The following is a 20,217-nucleotide window of genomic DNA, read 5'->3' as shown; positions in this document are numbered from 1 at the left end:
AATCATTCTCCACAAACACTCTGCTGTTTGCCACTTTTAGTACTTTATCCTTCTCTCACAGTTTTGTTAGGAAACACTCCTCCTGCTTGGTAGGATTGCATCTTTACTATTAAAGGTCTAGGTTGCTTTTTCATAGCCAGGTATGGATAAAACGCACAATGTGCCCTTTCAGTTAACAGCTCCTGTTGTGTAATACCAGTCCAATTGCTTATTTGTGTTTTCAAAAGTGTTTCTCTGGTACAGCTGAAAATCTTAGGTTTTCCATATGTGCTCTGTCCTCTAATTTTATTTTTTGAAACATCCCTCTTTGAGCAGTCTCGTATTCAGCCGGCCTTTTCTTCATTTCAACCTCTGATTTTTGCACATCTGAATATCTTTCCATTTTTTTCCAGCCTTTTGTTTGAGTTAATATACTCCGTCAGTGTTTCATTTGTTTTAACCAGGTCTGTGTGCAGTTGTCTTATGCTTTCCTCTAAGTTACTATAAGTAATGTCTGGAGCTTTCACTGCTTTTTGCTGAACTGCAGTGTCAGCTTTTGTAGCCGATTTTCCTTCAGGTTCACTGCATTTTTTTTTTCCTGGTACCCAGGCAGTACAATTAGAAGCCAATTACTGAAATTAATGCAGAAACAAGTCCACTGGCTGCCTCTGAGTTCCAGTTTTCACACAGAGAGCTAGGATTAAGCTGCTATTCATTGTGCAGCCATCTTGAAAGTTGACCTCTGGACAAGAAAGACAAAAGTTAATAGTGTGAGGCAGGGGGAATAAAGGCCCAAAATCGGGGACAATGTTTAAATAAACTTGGGTTGCGAGAATAACAGATTTTTTATTGGGATACTTTTTATGAAGGATGAATGTGTCATCATATAGTGACTTCAACCCTCAATGATTTGTTGCCAGATGTGTACAATTTTTGATTAACAGAGCAAAAGTATAATGGAAAAACCATGACAATTGTAAAGTATCACTTAGAAACAGGTCAAGCAAATCCAACAAAATTGGGCATGTTCTGCAAAATGAGACTGCAGAAGACTAGGCAGCCCCAGCCATTAAAAAGATATAGTTATCTGCAGTAATAAAAAATCTCAAGCCATTGCTGGGCTCTCTTCTGTTTGACTACTTGCTCTGTTCTACCCACAGTCTGCTAGATTTGTCCCGGTAGATCATGGGTGGGAATGGCAGGAGTCAAATGGAATGACCAGATCTGTAGGGCATTGTCGCTTTTTTGGTAGAGCTTTCCCATTATTTTTGAAACTCTGCTTTTAACAAAAAAAAAAACCTGCTGCTACAAGCGAAGCAAGAGCAGCACCCTAAGCAGCTGCTTTAGATGGCCTAAGCTAAGGACCAGCCCTACCTATATGGGTGGTGCTTGTGGGTTGGGCAAAAAAAAAAAATATTGCATCTTAATTCATCCTGACCATTTTCAACCTGTGGGACTAGAGCTGCCTTACAGACCCAAGATTGTTCCAAACATCAAGCTCCTTCAAAGCATCCATTAGGCATTTGTCCCTAAAACCTTCTCAGATCACTTTTGCCACTTTCTGAAATGGATGTGATCCTCATTCAACCAAGTGCTCCACTTTTTATTTTATCTTGTAGGCATATGTTGCTATTTTTCTCAATTTCTGTTATTTTCTATTTAATTTATGATCCTCTGTCCAAAATCTTGTTGCTTTGCCATTCTTATCTGGATGTCTCCTTCAATTCCTATCACCAAAAAAAAATTCCTTATTTTTGAGTGTCTTCTGTGTTTACCCGTTATATTTTGGTGCAGATTGGTAAAGTACTGCTTTACATTTGCTGGATACTGCCAGGGCAAAGTAAACGCACAAAAAACTCCAATATTTGGAGTTTGCGTAATTTGGTATTGTTGCTGTCAAACCTGTTTCTCATTTTTATTGGGAAATATTTGCCTTTAGTTGTGTAAGGAAGGTATATTTTTACCCTTTTACAAAAGGAATTAAAATGAATGCAGAAATGTGTGATTTTTGACGGCATCAGTGAAATTCTGTAGTGCTGTTTTACAGAGGCCTTAAGAATTACAGTAGGATTTTGAAGTTTCTGTGTTTCACTATTCATCCATTGTGTGTATTAAACACATGCGCGTGTGTGTATACATGCAAGCATATGCAAATGAATGGCACCATGACAAATTTTCATCTTTTTTGATCAACCCATTAACCTTCAGAATCAGGACTTGGGACCATGAAGGACCAAAATCAGTAAACTGTGAACACTTGGCAATTAAAACCATTTTTCCAAGGGGAACAAACCCTTTTTTTGTTCTGCCAGTATAGGGGGCTGTCCCCCAAAACTCATGCTGTATACCGTTTTCTTTGCATAAAACAACTCTCCTGTCACTTTTAAGACCGCTTAAAATCCAGTTTAACAATTAATTTTCATCTGCTTTTGGAAAGCTTGTGTACAAGTGTTTATAGCCTGAATTAAGAAAGACATGAAATTTAATGTGGTGCCAGGGTAGAGAAACTTAACTCTCCTGTTTTCCAGCCTACCTGTAACCTTAAAACCTAGCAAGGTTAATTGTATTTCACATGAAAGCATATTTCAGACTGTCTTTAAGGTGATACTTTCAACTTCTGCCATTTCTGCACAAAACACAAACTTGGCAGGAGTACAACTTACTGAATTGTAATTAAGCAATTTCTAGGATGTTGAATGATCAAATTATATCCCAATGTATATATTGAATTTAACTGGTGTATAGTGTTCCCTCAATGGAACATTTTCAGACCGTCTAGAAGTTAACACTCCTGGAAACAAAACTGAATGCAATTAATTGGTATGTAAGCAATGATACATAACAGCAAAGTATAATGGAGAGAGTGAGAAAAAAATGGTAAAAATGCTACACTAGAGTCTGATAGGCAGTGTACAGTAAGGAATTGTGATGCTGGCTGGTTGATGGTTATAAAAGGCATATGAAGATTTAGAGGAAATTCACAAGTGTTGGAGGCTGATAGTTATATTGCTGTCCTTATTTGGATTTTAAGGGGATAGGTAGTTAAGTAGAAGATTGTGTGGTGCAGGGACAGAGAAACTAAATGTGTAAAATGTGATGTTTTAATTCATACTGTAGCACATCTGTAAGCTCTGTACAAGTTTTGTAAACTCTATAGATAAAACATGTGAATTTGGATTTTTAAGTTGTCTCAACAGTGACAGAAGAATATTTGCTTTGTCCTTACAGAAATATATAAAATGCTTGTAACTGTATCTTGTGGGAATGTAAGATGTCTCTGGACAGAATTCATTGCTTGCATATAATTGCAAGAAATGTCATGATGCAGTTATGGAATTCTTGAACTAAGGTTGTAAAGTTGACAGTTGCTATGAGAAAATAGCTATATGGGAAATTGTTGTTTTTTCTACAGTTATACTATGTGAAAAACCTGATGTGAAAGTACTTTGGTTCCCAAGGAAAAAAAGACAAGCCAAAATTTTTACATTGGAAGTTTGTAAAGTAAGTCTTGAATAAACTTTGCTGCTGATCACAGATGTGCTAAGCTGCATCTAATCAGCTTGTGTAATCCTCTAGTAACCTGAGCTGATTGAAGGGTCAGTATTTCAGCTGGAATAGGCAAATGGAAAGAAAATGGTAATGTGCAGAGTGATCTGGACAGTTGGAAATGAATGCCAATAGCTTGACAACCTACAGTGCTAAATACCCACTCCACAGTTACTATCCAATCTGTTGAGAGCATGGATGTTAGCACTGCAAGCTGTCAAGCTAGTGTTATCCAGCTGTAATTGGCCATATCGCTCTGCACACTACTATTCATGTTTTCATTTATTTGGCTATTGATTAAAAGTGGCAGTGGGTGTGGTAGGAATACCTCTCAACTGTACCTGATTTTGATTCAAAGTTTAGCTCTCAATTCATCCTAAGTGGTTACTTTTGGAGAAAAGGTGGTGAATTACAGCTACTAAATGATTAAGTTAGACTTTTACTTCAGTATATTAGTCTGAAGGTATTACTCGTAAGTGTCCTTGATTCATTGAGCTATGGTGGTAGGTCTCTAACCCAGTCTGTAGTGGTGGCAGTGCTACTTTACCATCAAGAAAGCTGTGACAACTGAAGAATTTTACCAGCCTTCCCTGGAAATGTGTACAAAAGTAATTGGTTTGAAAGGCAGGTAGAGAGGGTAACAAAAACTGAAGAGACAGATTTTCAGAGTGATAGTGGTAAGAAAGGGGCTTGTGATTTTACCCAAAGAATCTGCTCAGTAATGTATTTCAACTCTTGTCAACCCATACCCAATATAGCAGTGCTTATGTCCTGTACAGTCTTGAAGCCAAGTAATTGCATTGATCATTGAAATCAGGTTTGTGTGCATCTCTTCTTCTTAAACCTCTTGAGTGACGGTTGTTTAATGTGAACCATCCCTCTGGTAACAGTAAGACTTTTGTAGGTGGTAGAAAAGATTGAATGACCATGAGCCCTGTTCCTCACATACCCAACATTACACTGGCTAGCAGTAGTGGAATACAAATTCCATCGGTCTAGCAAACAAGTTTTCTGAGCAATATTTAACAGGTGGTAGAAGGATTTGAACACTCAGTGCTGTACTGATTGTTCCACAGAGTTTATAGATTAGGTCGGGTATTATGTACTTTCATTGAGCTAAATTGTAGGTACTGTGGGATGAACTTAAATCAGAGGTGTGCTTATTTGTGAGGTATAGTGATTTTCAGACAGTGTGGGCAAGTATTTCAAAACTGATCTCCCCCTGCTACAAGTTTCCTACCATGACTGCTACTGACCATTGCTTTCACATTGTGAGGTCATCCCATTTTCCCCTGTCCTCATTTTTACTTTGAGAGTGCTAGAAGGAGCCTTCATACAGGTAGTCCTGCCAAGTTCTTCTGCCCTCCCCCACATCTCAGTAGTGAAGGTGTGTATAGCTGTGTGCATCTGCATCACCATAGATGCTTCTTTTACTCTCCTCTCACAGCTTTGTTCTCCACCTTGGAATATCCAAACCTGTGTCCACGTCCTATGGCTGCTGGGGTATGGTGCAGTTCACTTGCATAGGGGCAGATTGAACTGACCAGAACTTCCACTTCCCAGGATGAGCAAGCTAGAATAAGCTACTCCAACCATATTCTGCCATCTTGCATTGTCTGGGTTACAGTCCAAGCATTACTTTGCCGCTGAACTGGGCATGGGTAATGTGGAGTTTGTTCTCTGTCTTCATGTAGCTGGAGTATTTGAGGGAATGATTCACAACTAAGGTATGTCTCGAGATTTACAGCTACAAATGGAAAGGAATCTGATCTGAGCAGAAGTGAAGAATCTGAACCCAGAAGCAAATCAGACTTGTTGAATAGGTTGCCTTTTGGCTTTTGATGGGGCAGATCTGTGCTGTTACTAGATGGTGCCTAGTGTTATGAATTGGCATGTTCTATCTTTTGTTGAACAGATTACCCCAACTAGGCAAGTGGCATCTTTTCATGGGTGACAAGAGCTGGTATTTCTACTCCTAGGGAAAATTTAACAAGGGCATCAAGAACTTCCGCTACTCTAACTTGTTAAAATGCTTGTTCTGGTCCTAATACATTGGCAGCTGAGAAAACAGATGGGAGATAGGACAGAGGTGAGCATCTGTGTGGTGTTTGAGGCTTTACAGGATTTCTAAGGAGCTGTTAAAACAAAATTTGTTTCTTAAACCCAAGCATTCAAAACAACAATCCTGTAGTAGGGAGGGTTGCAGGATGATATTTTGGGGATATTGTTGCAGAGTGAGCTGGAGAGTGGAAAAGATATTCCATGGGTTGAAATTATGGACAAAATCTAATCTGAGGAATCTGAAGCCATTTAAAAAAATGAGATGATCGGGGAGAGGAAATTTGTGGCAATTTTAGAACAAAAAAATGGGCAGAATATGACATTTGGGATAATTAGTCCCACTGGGAGTGAAGGCTCATGAGGCAAGAGATTTTATTCATAGACATTTTGTGGCAGTCTCTGATATTGATTCTGTTATGGAAGTTTTTTTGAGGGGAGTATGAAAAAGTGTAATACATGAAATTTGTATGTGGTTAAAGCATTTCACAGAGAACATACGTGTTCAGTTTTGAATTGAAGTTGAAAAAGAGACTTTAAAGAGACATTTAAGAAAGCTTTGCAATGATGCAGACTTTAGTTAAGTGTATGGTAACAGAGGACTTTGGACTAGTGGACGGGACTGTCATTGCATTGAAAATGGCGAAAGAAACGCTTCATATCCTTACTATGATAAATATACGCAGATGGTAAGAGAAGTGTTTTAAAATATTGGGAACATCCTGAAGCAGAGTGGCAAAGATCATTTGATAAATAACTAAGAGAAAATGTAATTGTGGAGAAATGAGTCATGATGCAAAAAGTGTTAATTGAAATGTTATAAATGTAACAAACTTGGGCATTTATGGGTAGATTGTAGTATAGAGAAAAAGGATGAAGAAAGTGATGGAATGTGTAAACAAAATGTTCAGTAGAGGTTAAAAAGGAAGTAGAGAGAGCACAATCGGGTTAAAAATAAAAATGATAGAAAACGAAACTGAAGATATTTTAGAAGGTTCTGAAATTATATAAAGTGGAAAATAGTGAAAGGTAAAAAGAATTCTGTTGGCAAAAGAGGAACAAGGGTTAAGTGCAAAAGGAAATGGATAATGCAGTGCAGTAAATAACTATGATTTCTTGTAAGCTACAATTTATGCATGAGTTTGAGTTTTCAGTAAATATGAAGTAGAATAGGCAATTCAAGTGTGATGCAATATTTAGAAGATATAAGATTTTTGACATGAAATATTACAAAAACTTTGTAGTAGTCCATGAAAATATTGGTAATGAGATTACCTGTTGTAGATTTCAGAAGGCATGATAGGCAAGTAGAATTATAACCCCATATGCCTATGTTACAAGTAAAGCAAAGGAAAATTTGTTTCATAGAATTCTGGATTTTGTAATTTTAATGAGAGATTTTAATCTTCTGAGAGGAAAAGGGAGGAAATGATTTTTGATAAAATGTGGCGATTTAAAGATTTGGATTAAATTGTCAAGGTGTATATGACAGAAATAGTTTTGTATCACAAGGTTTAAATATAGCTGAGGGAGAGACTTTTATAACAGGCTCTTCAAATCATCCAGCCATATGACTAGAGATGTAAGAAAAGGCGTTTATCAGATTGGGAAAAGGAATAAAAAATGAGAAATTGTTACAAAAATGGAAAGAAAATAAGCAATTTTGGAAAGATCCACAAAAAACGACAAACTGTTAAATTTAAACAAGCGGGCAATAAGCTGAAATTATTCCAAACAAAGAAAATAATAAAACTCCGATTTTATTAGTGCTCGGTGAGGTCAGTGCCTCCCCTTCAGACAAACAGCATTATCAACTAATTTATACTATGTTTAAAATCAATTATTCAATTATATTATTAAACCTTGTGCTTTCTTTAAAGAGACTATGCTTGTAAACCGATTCATGTATCCCGTAGTCCAACAACCACTGGATACTTTAACACTTGAAACCATATCTACATATATTTATAAAGCAGACATTATTGAACCCTAAAAAACGCAGATATACTGTATTTTACAAATAGATATGTTTATAAATGGATGTTTTCAACAAGTATAATAAATGGAACTGTAGGTTTGACATTTGTTTATAAGTAAAACCAAAAAGAACAGCACAATGGGGCTGGGACCTCGGAAATAATCCACCAACGTTGAAAATTTCAAGTTTTAATGTTGTTGCTGTAGTTAAAACAAACCAATACAGTCCACAATACGTAAGCGCTTTCGTCTGGCCTCTGCCAAACTTTTTCAAAAACTTGAAATTTTCAACGTTGGTGGATTATTTCCAAGTTTTAATGTTGTTGATGTAGTTAAAACAAACCAATACAGTCCACAATATGCAAGCGCTTTCGTCTGGCCTCTGCCAAACTTTTTGAAAAAGTTTGGCAGAGGCCAGACGAAAGCGCTTACGTATTGTGGACTGTATTGGTTTGTTTTAACTACAGCAACAACATTAAAACTTGAAATTTTCAACGTTGGTGGATTATTTCTGAGGTCCCAGCCCCATTGTGCTGTTCTTTTTGGTTTTTGAAGTTTTTGGTTTCACATGATTTTCTTTGTTTATAAGTAAACAAAGTTCTTAATTTAATATGTATTTGAATAGTGTTGGAATAGATTAAGGTTTTATGTATGATTCTAATTAGTTTTAAATTGTATGTTTAAAGTATTAGTCACTTTTTTGATTTGTAAGTCATGGCAGTTTAGTGTTCATAATAAGCTGTAGTAAATGTTTTTAAAATTTAGTGCTTATAATAAGCTGTAGTAAATGTTTTTGTTAATTTTAGAAATTAGATAACAAATCTTTATTTGTAAAATACAGTATATCTGTGTTTTTTAGGGTTTAAGAATGTCTGCTTTATAAGTATATGTAGATACGGTTTCAAGTGTTAAAGTATTCCGTGGTTGTTAGACTACGGGATACATGAATCTGTTTACAAGCATAGTCTCTTTAAAGAAAGCACAAGATTTAATAATTGAATAATTGCTTTTAAATATGGTATAAATTAGTTGGTGATGCTGTTTGTTGCCTGAAGAAGGGGAGGCACTGACCTCGCTGAAAGCGCTAATAAAATTGGAGTTTTATTTTCTTAGTTTGGATTAATTTCAGTTTATTGCCCGCTGGTTTGAATTTAACAATTTTGGAAAGATCACATTTTAACTGGAGTATGTTACAATAAAAACTGGTCTGAGTGGTAAGTTTTTAAAGAAAAGTCTACATTTTTTTTAAATGACAGTCCAATGCAAGAAAACTAGGGAGAAAGTTGTGTATATAGATGCTTTAAGTGACAGAATATTATGTAATAGAACAGAATTTATGGAAACAATTGAGAAAATTAAAGAATTTAAGCAAATACATGAACCAGGTATGAGAAGCATCTGCTTATTTGAGTAGCATAGCTAGAGAATACTAGTATGAGAGAAATGAAAGGCAAAAACGAACTCGAACAAATTGCAAGTATTGTAATTGTGTAGTCTGTTGTCCCTTTTGGCTTTTCCCGGTTAGGGGTCGCCACAGCAGAACTCCAGTCCGCTAATGATTGGCAGTTGATTTATTATGTGCTGCGTTGCCAGCCCTAACGCACAACCTTCAGCGGAGTGTAATCTGTTACAAGATAGAAAATAAAAAAAAAAAAAAGTTAAACTAAAAGAACAAGTAAAATATAGAAGTGGAATACTAATTTCCTTATGAACTAGAGAAGGTAATCAGACAAGTTAATTTACAATCTGTTTCAGGACCAGCTGGAATAGGAAACAAATTTAAGGATTTTATGGCTTAGCAGAACATGAGTTGTGGTTAGAGGCTGTTATGTTTAAAAGATTTATGCAATGGGTATACTTGGGTCATCATGGAAAGAAAGAAAAAATTAAGTGGAGACCTATAATGAAAAATGGATTATTTTTTATGAAAATAATTTCAAAGAGAATAGAAAGTAAAATGAAAAGTTATGGAAGACAGTATATGGAGGTGGGGGAAAATGTCTGGAATTAATAATAAGGGAAATTGTGTATATGAACAGGACAGATAAAACCTAGATCATGATAGATTTTAAATAAAAGCACTTGATAAAGTACATTGTGGACAAGTAACAGTAAGAAAATTAATGTATAATCTGCATATGATACTGCTCCAACTCCTGGAATTAAGCTTGTGCTCTGTTGTGTAGCTAGTTTACACTAAAAGTATGTTCTAAGCTCATGCCACAAATTAGTCTGTCAACTGTACAGGATACCTGCATACCGCTGAGACACCCCCCACTCACCTGTTTAGAAACCATGCGTCTGTCACTCTCTGCCATCTATAAGTTGGTCACTACCCTAGTGTCAGATCTCTTAGCTATACTCTTGTTTTTCTGTTTGGTTTCCTTTTAATTGTTATCTTACTGCTAATACTTGTGTATACCTTGCTGTAACTTCTCTTCCCTCTGTCTGCAACTCCCCACATCTTCTACTTGCCTGCTTTCCCTCCTGGCTTGCTGATTGTTTCTTGTGGCTTCTGTTTCATGGCCCATTCGGCTCTGGTTTGCCCTCGCTCTGCTTGGGCTCACTCTACTCCCCACCCACCCGCATATCCTTTCCTTTATACCTAACCTCCTAATCCCTTCCACCCCAAACTTCACCCCTTCCTGTCTGCTAGAACATTCTAAACACCTTACCCCTCCCCTGCTTATGACTTCATAGTTTAGCCTGCTGCAAATCCTCCTTCCTACATATCTCCTACTCCCACTACAGGTTGTTTACCTAAATTTTGCTTCAACTCTTTAGCGGGTCCAACAGCTTACTATTCCTAGTCCCTTACCCACTCCATCCCAGTCCTACTTCCCCACCTTAGGCCATGGCTATTGCAACCCACTTTATTCTCCTTTTGTCTCCATTACTTCTGCTTCTCATTCTTATATATTATACTACTGCATTACCACCTGTCAATAGAAATCCCACTAATCCCCATACTAACTGCTTCTCATCTCTGCAGTATTCCATTACAATCTCCTCGGCTATCTTTTCCATGAACATACCCGTGCCTAAAATCAAAATTCCTCACACTCTAGCATCTAAAACCAAGACTAAGCATTTGACTTGCAACCCACTTAAATTAAAACTTTACCACCTTCATGTAGCCCTGTTTCTATCAGGAGACATGCATCCAAATCCTGGACCCATCCATCACCCCACCATGTATATACTCTACCTCTCCCTACTTAATAAACTCATCCTCTCCAAACATATTTCCTTTTACTCTATGAACACCCATGGTATTCTAAACAGAGTCTGTGAAATCCATGCCTGGATAGCCATCCGCACCCCTGATGTCATCACCCTAACAGAGACTTGGCTAAAACCCCAAATCTCTGATGGACATTCTCCCCCCTGGTTGGGGGTGGTGGTGTAGCCATCCTGTACTCCAACCACCTCACTATTTACAAGTATTATGAAACCGATCCCATCCTTTTCTCCTGCTGAACTACTGAAAGCCTTAAAATCAATAACCACACTACTATCACAGTAGCAGCCATCTATATTCCTCCAGGAGACATTCCTTTGCTCCAAAATATTCTCATACTTTTCTCAACACATCCCCAGTGAAACTGTCCTCCTTGGGGATGTCAACATTAAACTGGTTAACTCTCAGTAATCCAAACTCAAATACTCGATTTATATGGCTTTGCACAGCTAATCTCCCAACTCGCAAATTCTCACACACCTAGTACTCTTATTGACTGTGTACTTGTATCTAATCCTTACAAATATCATAACCCTGAAACCCTACCAAACACCCAGAGTGATCACTCCCCCATCAATGTGCTTAGGTTCACTCCCCACTTTGCAAAACTTCCTAGATTTATTATCTGTCTCAAACTCTAAATTCCATCCAGAAACCTTTAATGACCTTCTCTCTAAACTGGAAGTTCCTTACCCAACTCCCACTAGAAGAAGCAGTCATAGCTTTCAACTCCACCTTCCTTAGCATCTTAAACTCGCTTACTCCCCTCTCGCAAAATCCAAATTAAGTCTAACATAGCTCCATGGCTATCAAAAGCCACTCATACCAGTATGATAACTAGATACAGATTATGGAAAAAAATAGTCACTAAGCTCCCTGCAGACTTGCAAAAATATAAAGAACTCCAAAATCTGATAAAAAGGACTTGTGTAACTTCCCACAGCCCTAAGATCTAATCCTAAAAAATTCTGGAACTCTTAACCAGATATTACATCTTGGTAATCATAGCCCCACCAATCCATGCCCAGACAAGACATATGAAGAAACTACCACTATCTTCATTACCTATTCTATCAATTCAATATCCAAGATACTCAACCCTAACCCAAACTCCTCTACTGCTAACATCCCCAACTTTTCTGAATCTACTCCTAATACTATCTCCTCAAATACTTTCACCTCAAACCTGTACCTATTAGCTACATCAAAACTCTGCTCCAAGTTAAAACCATGCTTTGCATCAGCTGACAATATTCCTTCCACACTTCTTCTAGCAGCTTGAGACGCTTGCTCTCCCTCCATCTATCCTAATTAATCTCTCTGAATCTAAAGTCCCTTCTGTCTGGAAACAATGCTACACTCTACTTATACACAAAGGAGGTAACTCCGTTATCTCCAACTTTAGACCCATCTCTACCTCCCCTCTAAACTACTAGAAAAATGTATTTATAAACAAGTTATGCAGTATCTAATGCAGGAAACTCTGCTTAGACCCACTCAGCACTGCTTCAGACCCAAACATAGCACCACTACACCTCTATTATCCTTCCTCAACACTGTTTATTGCCATGGATGACCATAAACTTATTTCTTGGCTATTGGACCTCTCAAAAGCATTAAAAACAGTCTCTCACTCTACAGCTGCACAAACTGCACAGCCTCAACTTCTGATCTGATACTGTTTTACTGTTCTCCAGCTACCTCACTGATCTCAGTCAGTGAGCTGACAGTCTGCACTCTCCCCTCCTCTCCCTGTAAAACTGGTAGTGCCTCAAGGGTCTATCCTAGGGCCTTTACTTTTTAATATTACTAATCAGCTCTATACCTCCTGCCCTCGGTCATCTTTAGTGCAATACGCAGATGACTCTACAGTCATCACCCATAGCCAGCTCTCCCTCTAAGCTCTTCTCAGCTACTCTGGCATCTTTTAACTTGGTTGAAACATGGCTCTCTAAAAACCAGCTCATTCTTAACCCTAAAAAAAACAAGCTGTTACTCTTCCTAACTAAAACATTCAGAATATTAAACCCTCCTCCTCCATGTTCCTTAAGACTCCCATTCAGGTAGAATCCAGCACTAAGCTCTTGGGCATCACCATCAACAGCTTAAATTTGACTTGCATGTTAACTGTATAAAAAAAGACTCATTCAAAACTAGGGCTCCTTTAACGTAACAAGAAGTTCATTACCTCTGAAGCCAAGGTTACTCTCAACTACCTTCTACCCAGTCTAATGTACAACTCTCAAATTCTTACAAATCTTAACACTTCTGACCAAACCCGAACCTACCTGCCAGCAAGGTAGCTAGATTTGCTGCCAACAAACCTACAAATCCCATCACTGTCTCTCTAAAACACCTAAACTGGCTTGAATTACCCACCCGGCTTCTCACTCAGCTCTAAATCGTCCATTCTATCCTATACCAGCCTTCCTACTGCCCAGCGCTATCCCCTGTCATCTCCCATTATTCACCCTCCAGACCTCTCCAAAGCTCTAACCAAGACCTACTTCAAATCTACAAACCCAGGTCTAAATTTGGATGCAACATGGCACAGCCATCACCCCACTGTTGCCTGGAATAGGCTTCCACTAGAAATCAGGACCCTTACAAATACTAAATTTGACAACCACCAAAGAGCACTTTAAAAGTCACTGGTCCTGCACAGCACTCTCTCTCTCCTTTAACATCCCCTACTTTCCCATACCTTAATATACTTTCTGCCCTTAACTCACTCTTCTCACTAGCTCTGTAATCATCCTAGACTACTTTCTACTGTCCTCTATGACCTATAAAAGCTAATCGCCTCAGACATTCTGTAGTAATTGTCTTGCCTTCATGCAACTACATTGATAAAACTGGGATGTTCGTGTTTCACTGTTGCAGTCATTACAGTTGGGTTATCCTGCTGGCAGGCTACCTGCAGTCGGCCAGAGTTCCAAAGTCCAGGTCCTGCATCTGTTGCTGTTGCCTCCTCCCTGACGTCAGTTCGCCAGGGGTATAAAAGATGCAACAGACGCCATTTTCTTCAGTCCTTCTTGCCACGCGGTGCCCGAAGCAAAAGCAGTTTGCAAGTGCCGGTCGGCCGACTCCTGAGATTTTCAAAAGCGAATTTCAGATCCGAAGTCTTCATTAAAGCGAAGTACCCTGTTGGGGAAACTTTTTTGTTGCTCCAGACCGATGTCAGAAAAGGTTAATTGTATTTCTTGTGGGAAGCAAATACCTCAAAAGGATTTTCATTCTTAAAGTATTCCTTGCCTTGGCCCTGACCACAACGTTGCTAGCTGTCGGTTTTGTGCTAGATTTAACCAACACGCTATTAAACGATACGATTTTGCATTTCATTATTTTGGCCGAAGATTCAATTATATAATGCCGTCGGAACAGCTGACCAGAGTTTATAAAAAACGCAAAGAAGAAAAAGGACAGGCATCCGAGGTCCAAAACCGATTAGGCTTCCACTAGGCCTGCCGCCGGCTCAAATTGAGGCACTTTCGCAGCCCCTGACGCCCGCTACCTCAGAGCCACAGGCCGCTTCCGACTCCCACATGGAGCCAACTAGACCGATGGAAACTCAAGGTATTGGACAGTCGTAAACTATTCCCTCAGATGGGTCCGGAGCCGCTGAGAGGCATCGGCTTCTAAGAGTGTATTCAGGTCTACACAGTTATATGTAAAGCCAACTTCAGCTTCAAAGGCAAAGACTAAAGCAGCTCTAAGGACAAAGAAACAAGTACAGCATTCTCCTGGACAGACTTCCATGCCTAAAAAACAGATGCTTAAAATGGCCAAAGACCTAATTACTTTGATCAGGGGTTCCCATCCCCCTCCCGATAAGAGGCCTAGGCAAGCGATAGAATATGAATCTTCAGATCAGGTCTCCATTTCCTCTGATTCCTCTTCTGAACATGATTATTCCCTCCCTCCTTATGAGGATTCTGATGCTGAAGAATCTATCCCTTCAGCCTCTCCTCCTGAGGATTATTCTTTTGGGGAGACCCTGCATACTATGAGGGAGCATTTCCATTGGGAGAGCCAAGATTACTCTGAATCCAAGAAAAGGCTCAGAGACTTCCTTTTATTACCCCAGCACAGGCCCCTTGCTATTCCTCCCATTTTAGACATTGTAGATGTCTTTACAGAGTCCGGTCTATCTCCTGACTCTTTACCACCAGCTCCTGTAAAGCCAGACAGGTACTACAAGGTTCCGGATTCTCATAAATTTCTTTACAAAAACCCTGCTGCTGACCCAGAAACTATTCCTCAGGGTCCCAAGGCTTCCACTGCAAAAAACCCTATTCCATCTGATAAGGATTCAAGGGCCTTGGACAGATGGGGGGAAAAGATTTATAATTATGCTACCTTGGCTGTAAGAGCTTTAAATTGTCAGTTTCATATGCTTAAATATCAATATCTCAGGTCACTGCTTAAAATGTTGACAAATTCAGAATGTGCAGAGAACAAAGAAATGCATCATTTATTGCATGCAGCTGAACAAGTGGGAAGTATACTTTGCAATGTGGTTTTGATTCTCTAGAGCCTCCTGCAGGGCCGGAGTTACAGGTTCTGTCATTAGGAGGCATGCTTGGTTAAAAGAACAGAATCTGCCAGATCATGTTAAAGCAAAACTATTAGATGCTCCTTTACAACATGATACCTTGTTTGGTGTTAAAGCTCAAGAGGTGTTGAAGAAAATGGACGACAAAGCTTAATCTATGCAAACAGTGAATGATTTTTTTTACAGGTATAGCCTCCCAGATTTAGCAGGAACTGGCCTGCAAAGAATTGGTCCTTTCCAGTGTCAGACAGGCCACAAAGAGGCAGATACAGGGGCCCCAGAGGCAGATCACAGCCCCAAGGCTCATACAGGCCTAAACATTGGGGTGCTTTTACCTCCAAAAGTGGAGAGGAAAAATCACAGCCATACAGGAAACAGTCTCAATGACTTTCCCCTGCCAACACCAAGCACTTATCTTCTGGCAGCTTCTTGGGGGGGGGGAAACTAGCACTTTTTACAAAAAACTGGCACATGATCACCCAGGACAAATGGGTCTTAAATATATCACAAGGCTACAGGTTCCACTTTCACACCCTGCCAAGGCCAAACGGTATGCCAGACCTGCCACGCAATCTGTGGGCAGAGGCACAGAAACAAGTTTCATCCCTCATGGACATGAGCCATTCAGCAAGTACCACAGCAAGAGCAGGGACAAGGATTTTACTCGAGGCTATTCTTGGTACCCAGAAAGGACAAGGCCCTGGAGACAAATACTGGACCTGTCTATCCTAAACACATTCCTGGATATTCCAAAATTCAAAATGTTAACTCTGCAGCAGCTTCTGCCCATGCTGGGCAAGAAGGCTTGGCTTGTGACTTTAGACCTAAGAGAGGCATACCTGCATGTCCCAGTCAGACAATCATGCAGAAGATACCTCAGATTTATAGCTGGCTCAATGCACTACCAATTCTCTGCACTGCATTTTGGCTCATCTACTGCGCCCAGGGTCTTAAAATGCCTGGCACCAGTAATTGCATTTTGCAGACAGAGGAATATAAATATATCCTTACTTGGATGACTGCCTTATTCAAGCAGAGAACAAGGAGATTCTACTACAACATCTGGCGTTTGTAAAAAGGTTACTAACAGGTTTAGGGTACACAGTAAACAAAAAGAAATCACAGCTCGTACCCTCTCAAGAGATGATATTCCTGGGTGCAAGCTTAAATACAACTGCCCAGATGGCTTATCTCACACCAGACAAGCACAGACAACTGACTATTTCAAAATGTTGGCAACAAAGACCTAGTTATCTGCAAGAAACATTCTGCAGGCTTTGGGCTTCATGCATACTGCTAATTCCATATGCAAGACTGCATATGAGGAAACTTCAATGGTATCTAAAAAGTGTTTGGACTCAACATTGCCACAGCATGGAAACAATTACCCTCATTCCCTGCCTGCAATAGCAGTTTCGATGGTGGGCGAAAGCCTGTCACCTCAACACGGGACAGCCATTCACCTTAAACACAGCCAGGCAAACATTGACAACAGATGCATCAGATTATGCCTGGGGGGGCCCATATGGCAGGAAGATGTATTCAGGGCACATAGTCTGCAAGTCAAATGCATCTACATATCAATCAAAAAGAGATGCTAGCTGTCCAGAATGCCCTGACAGCCTTCAAGGATCTACTTCATCCAAGACAACTACTGGTAAAGACGGACAGTACACAGTCATGTGGTACATAAACAAGCAGGGGGGGGCACGCATTCCTATCCCCTCTGCAGACTAGCCATGAACTTGTGGGGCCACAGCACTGACTTACCAAGTACATCTGCAAGCACAATTCCTGCCAGGAAGGATAGGTACTCTGGCAGACGAACTAAGCAGAAACCTAATGGATCCCCACGAGTGGAAATTGGATCCACAAGTCTTCAGCATGATAACAAGGAACTGGGGATGCCCGGACATAGACCTATTTGCCTCCCCTCACAACTGCCAATTACAGAGATTCTGCACAAGGACTTATCACAAGCAAGCATGGAAAGTGGATGCTCTGTCTTTCAGCTGGAAAAACCTAACAGTATATGCCTTTCCTCCTCTGCCTCTCCTGCCCAAGGTACTCCTCAAGGTCAGACAAGAGAAGCCAAAAATGATACTGATTGCCCCAGACTGGCCCCGCCAGCACTGGTACCCAATCCTAAAGAGCTTGTCTCAATGGCCAGCTTGGACATGACTTCAAATTCCTCACTTATTGACCCAACAAGACAGTCATACTGCACAGCCAACTCAGGAACTTAAACCTGGCAGCCTGGCGGATAATGTAGCCATTCAAGACACACCTCTCTCTAAAGCAGTGATGGATGTTATTTTGGAGGCCAGGAGGCCTAGCACCAGAAAATCTAACGCAGAAAAACGGAAGAGATTCTGTACTTGGAACCAGGCACAAGGTATTAACACGACTGTTCCAAATATTCCTCAGAATTTGCAATACTTAACTGAGATGCTGAAAAAAGGTCTTTCCTTTTCATCAATTAAAATTCATGCTTCTGCCATTTCAGCTCCTTACAATACAGAACCACCTATTTTTTCTCATCCATTACTAAGGCAGTACCTCAGAGGGGCAAAAAATGTAAGACCTCCAAGGAGAGCACCAATACCTGCATGGGACCTCAACTATGTCTTGGAAAAACTCACACTGCCTCCGAGCCAGCCTCTGCAGCTGATGGAAAATTCTTATCCTGGAAAACAGCTCTGCTCCTAGCAATAACCTCCGCTAGGTGAGTCTCAGAGCTACAGGCACTCATGACAGTGGGACCTTTTATCATTTTCCATCCTGGCAGGGTTTCTCTAAGGACAAACCCTACATTTATGCCGAAGGTAGTGTCCAATGTGGCCCTTAACCAAACAATTCATTTGCCTACCTTTTACCCAAACCCACAGAATAAGGGTGAGAGACTTCTGCATTCTTTGGACATTCACAGGCAGCTACGATTCTACTTGGACAGAACCAAAGCTTTCAGAAAGACTGAACAACTTCTAGTGGCATATGCTGCAGCATCACAAGGAAAGCCTATCTCGAAACAGACCATTTCAAAGTGGATAGGCCACTGCATTCGTTTCTGCTATTCACAGCATGGCAAATCAGTGCCTAAGGGCATTAGGCCACATTCAACCAGAGCAGCGGCCACTTCAGCGCCTTCCTCAGAGTACCACCAACCAAAGACATCTTAGATGCTGCAACTTGGAGTTCAGTGCATACTTTTACAAAGCACCATCACTTACCCCTCTACTCTAAATCCAGGGCAGACTTTGCCACTGCAGTTCTGCAGGTCCCGATAGCCTCTCCTAATCCTATTTAGCACCAGCCTCCCAACCCTAGCTTTGGGATTCAACCCAATTGTAATGAGTGCAACAGTGAAACACGATGAACATAGTACAGTTGTGTACCTACCATAAATGTAGATGTTAGTGTATTTTCTGTTGCAGTCCAGGTTATCCTCCCTCCATCCCCGCCTTTTCCTTTCTGGGACTTATCCATACTTCTCTATTCTATAACAAACTATGTAGTGTATTTGCTTGTAGATAAAGGAAAAGTTGTTTTTCTGTGTATGCATGCTTATTGGCATAATTTAGCCTACCATTTTAGGGGCACCTGACATCTGGGGCAAGAAAAGCTGAAGAAAATGGCATCAGTTGCATCTTTTATACCCCTGGCGCACTGACGTCAGGGAGGAGGCGACAGCAACCAATGCTGGACCTAGACTTTGGAACTCGGGCCGACTGTGGGTAGCCTGCCAGCAGGATAACCCAATTGTAATGACTGCAACAGTGAATACACTCAAACATCTACATTTATGGTAGGTACACAACTGTACTTTTTTAACCACTTATCCCAAAAACTATACTTATCTTAATGACATTTCTTTTTATACATGTTGAAAGAGCTTTGCTATACACCTTACTATTGACATTGTATTGCTACTTAATGCCTTGTAATAATCCTGTAACAATGCTGTTTAATGCTAATTTATAATGAACATTGTATAATGTTGGAGCTTTTCGACCTGGGTCTCCACTGAAAAAGGGCTCTTCATTCAGTTCAGTCGGACAAACCTGGTGGTCAAATGTAAAAATAAAAAAAAATTATATATATATATATATATATATATATATATATATATATATATATATATATATATATATTTATATAGCTTATCCATAAGCTTTCAAAAGTACTTTATGTCCAGTTCCAGTTTTGCAAACCATTACTGTTCTTTAACAAGCTTAGATTTTAATGTTCATACATTTCACAAGGCCAGATTTGCAGAAGAAATAAGTTTTAAAATGTCTATCACATTTACTGATTTGTCTATTTCAGGAAAGTGTCTCTCAACAGAACTACAAACGTGGAGGATCAGTTGGTGGGCCTCGAATAAACTCAAGAGGAGGTAAGAGCATTTTTATTTGTGCTCAAGTTAACCTAGGCACACTTAATAATTTTGGAAAATCATGCCAAGTGTCTTAACATTTATAGCGTTTTGCTCACTAAAAAAAAAAAAAAAAAAGCCTGCATTCCCAAACTTAGTACCTTAAAAAGTTTAGGGCTCACTATTGGGATACTCTGTGATTAGACTTTGCTTCTGTATTCAAAAAGTGGTGAAGCAGCTGCATCTGTTAATGTGAAAAATTTGCAACTTGGAAGTATTTGACAGCGGTGGCTGGTTTTGCACAGGTGTCTTACACCACCAGAGATCTGTTAATCCCTGTAGTTCTCAAAGAACTCTTAGTTCAGGATGTAAATCTGCTAAGTGTACAGATCATCTGCTGTCTGCATAATGAACTACATGTCATTGATAAAAAGATATCACAGATGTTCTTCGTTCCACATTGCTGCAGTCCTAACTATTGGGTAG

The 20,217-nt window shown here is 39.7% G+C and overlaps 1 protein-coding gene across 1 annotated transcript in view; it reads left to right on the top strand.

Moving 5' to 3' along the window:
- The window catches only part of LOC122814995 (caprin-2-like), a 784,601-nt gene extending 764,772 nt beyond the window's left edge, over positions 1-19,829 (top strand). Inside the window, exon 7 of the mRNA XM_044087250.1 lies at positions 19,683-19,829. Within this exon, the coding sequence (XP_043943185.1) occupies positions 19,683-19,829 (147 nt within the window). The remainder of the gene's footprint in view (positions 1-19,682) is intronic.
- Positions 19,830-20,217: the final 388 nt, after the last annotated feature.

The sequence above is a fragment of the Protopterus annectens genome, chromosome 11.part0 (assembly GCF_019279795.1).
Source record: "Protopterus annectens isolate FY-2018-M chromosome 11.part0, PAN1.0, whole genome shotgun sequence".
Taxonomy (NCBI): Eukaryota; Metazoa; Chordata; order Ceratodontiformes; family Protopteridae; genus Protopterus; species Protopterus annectens.
This window is presented reverse-complemented; position numbering and strand designations above follow the sequence as displayed.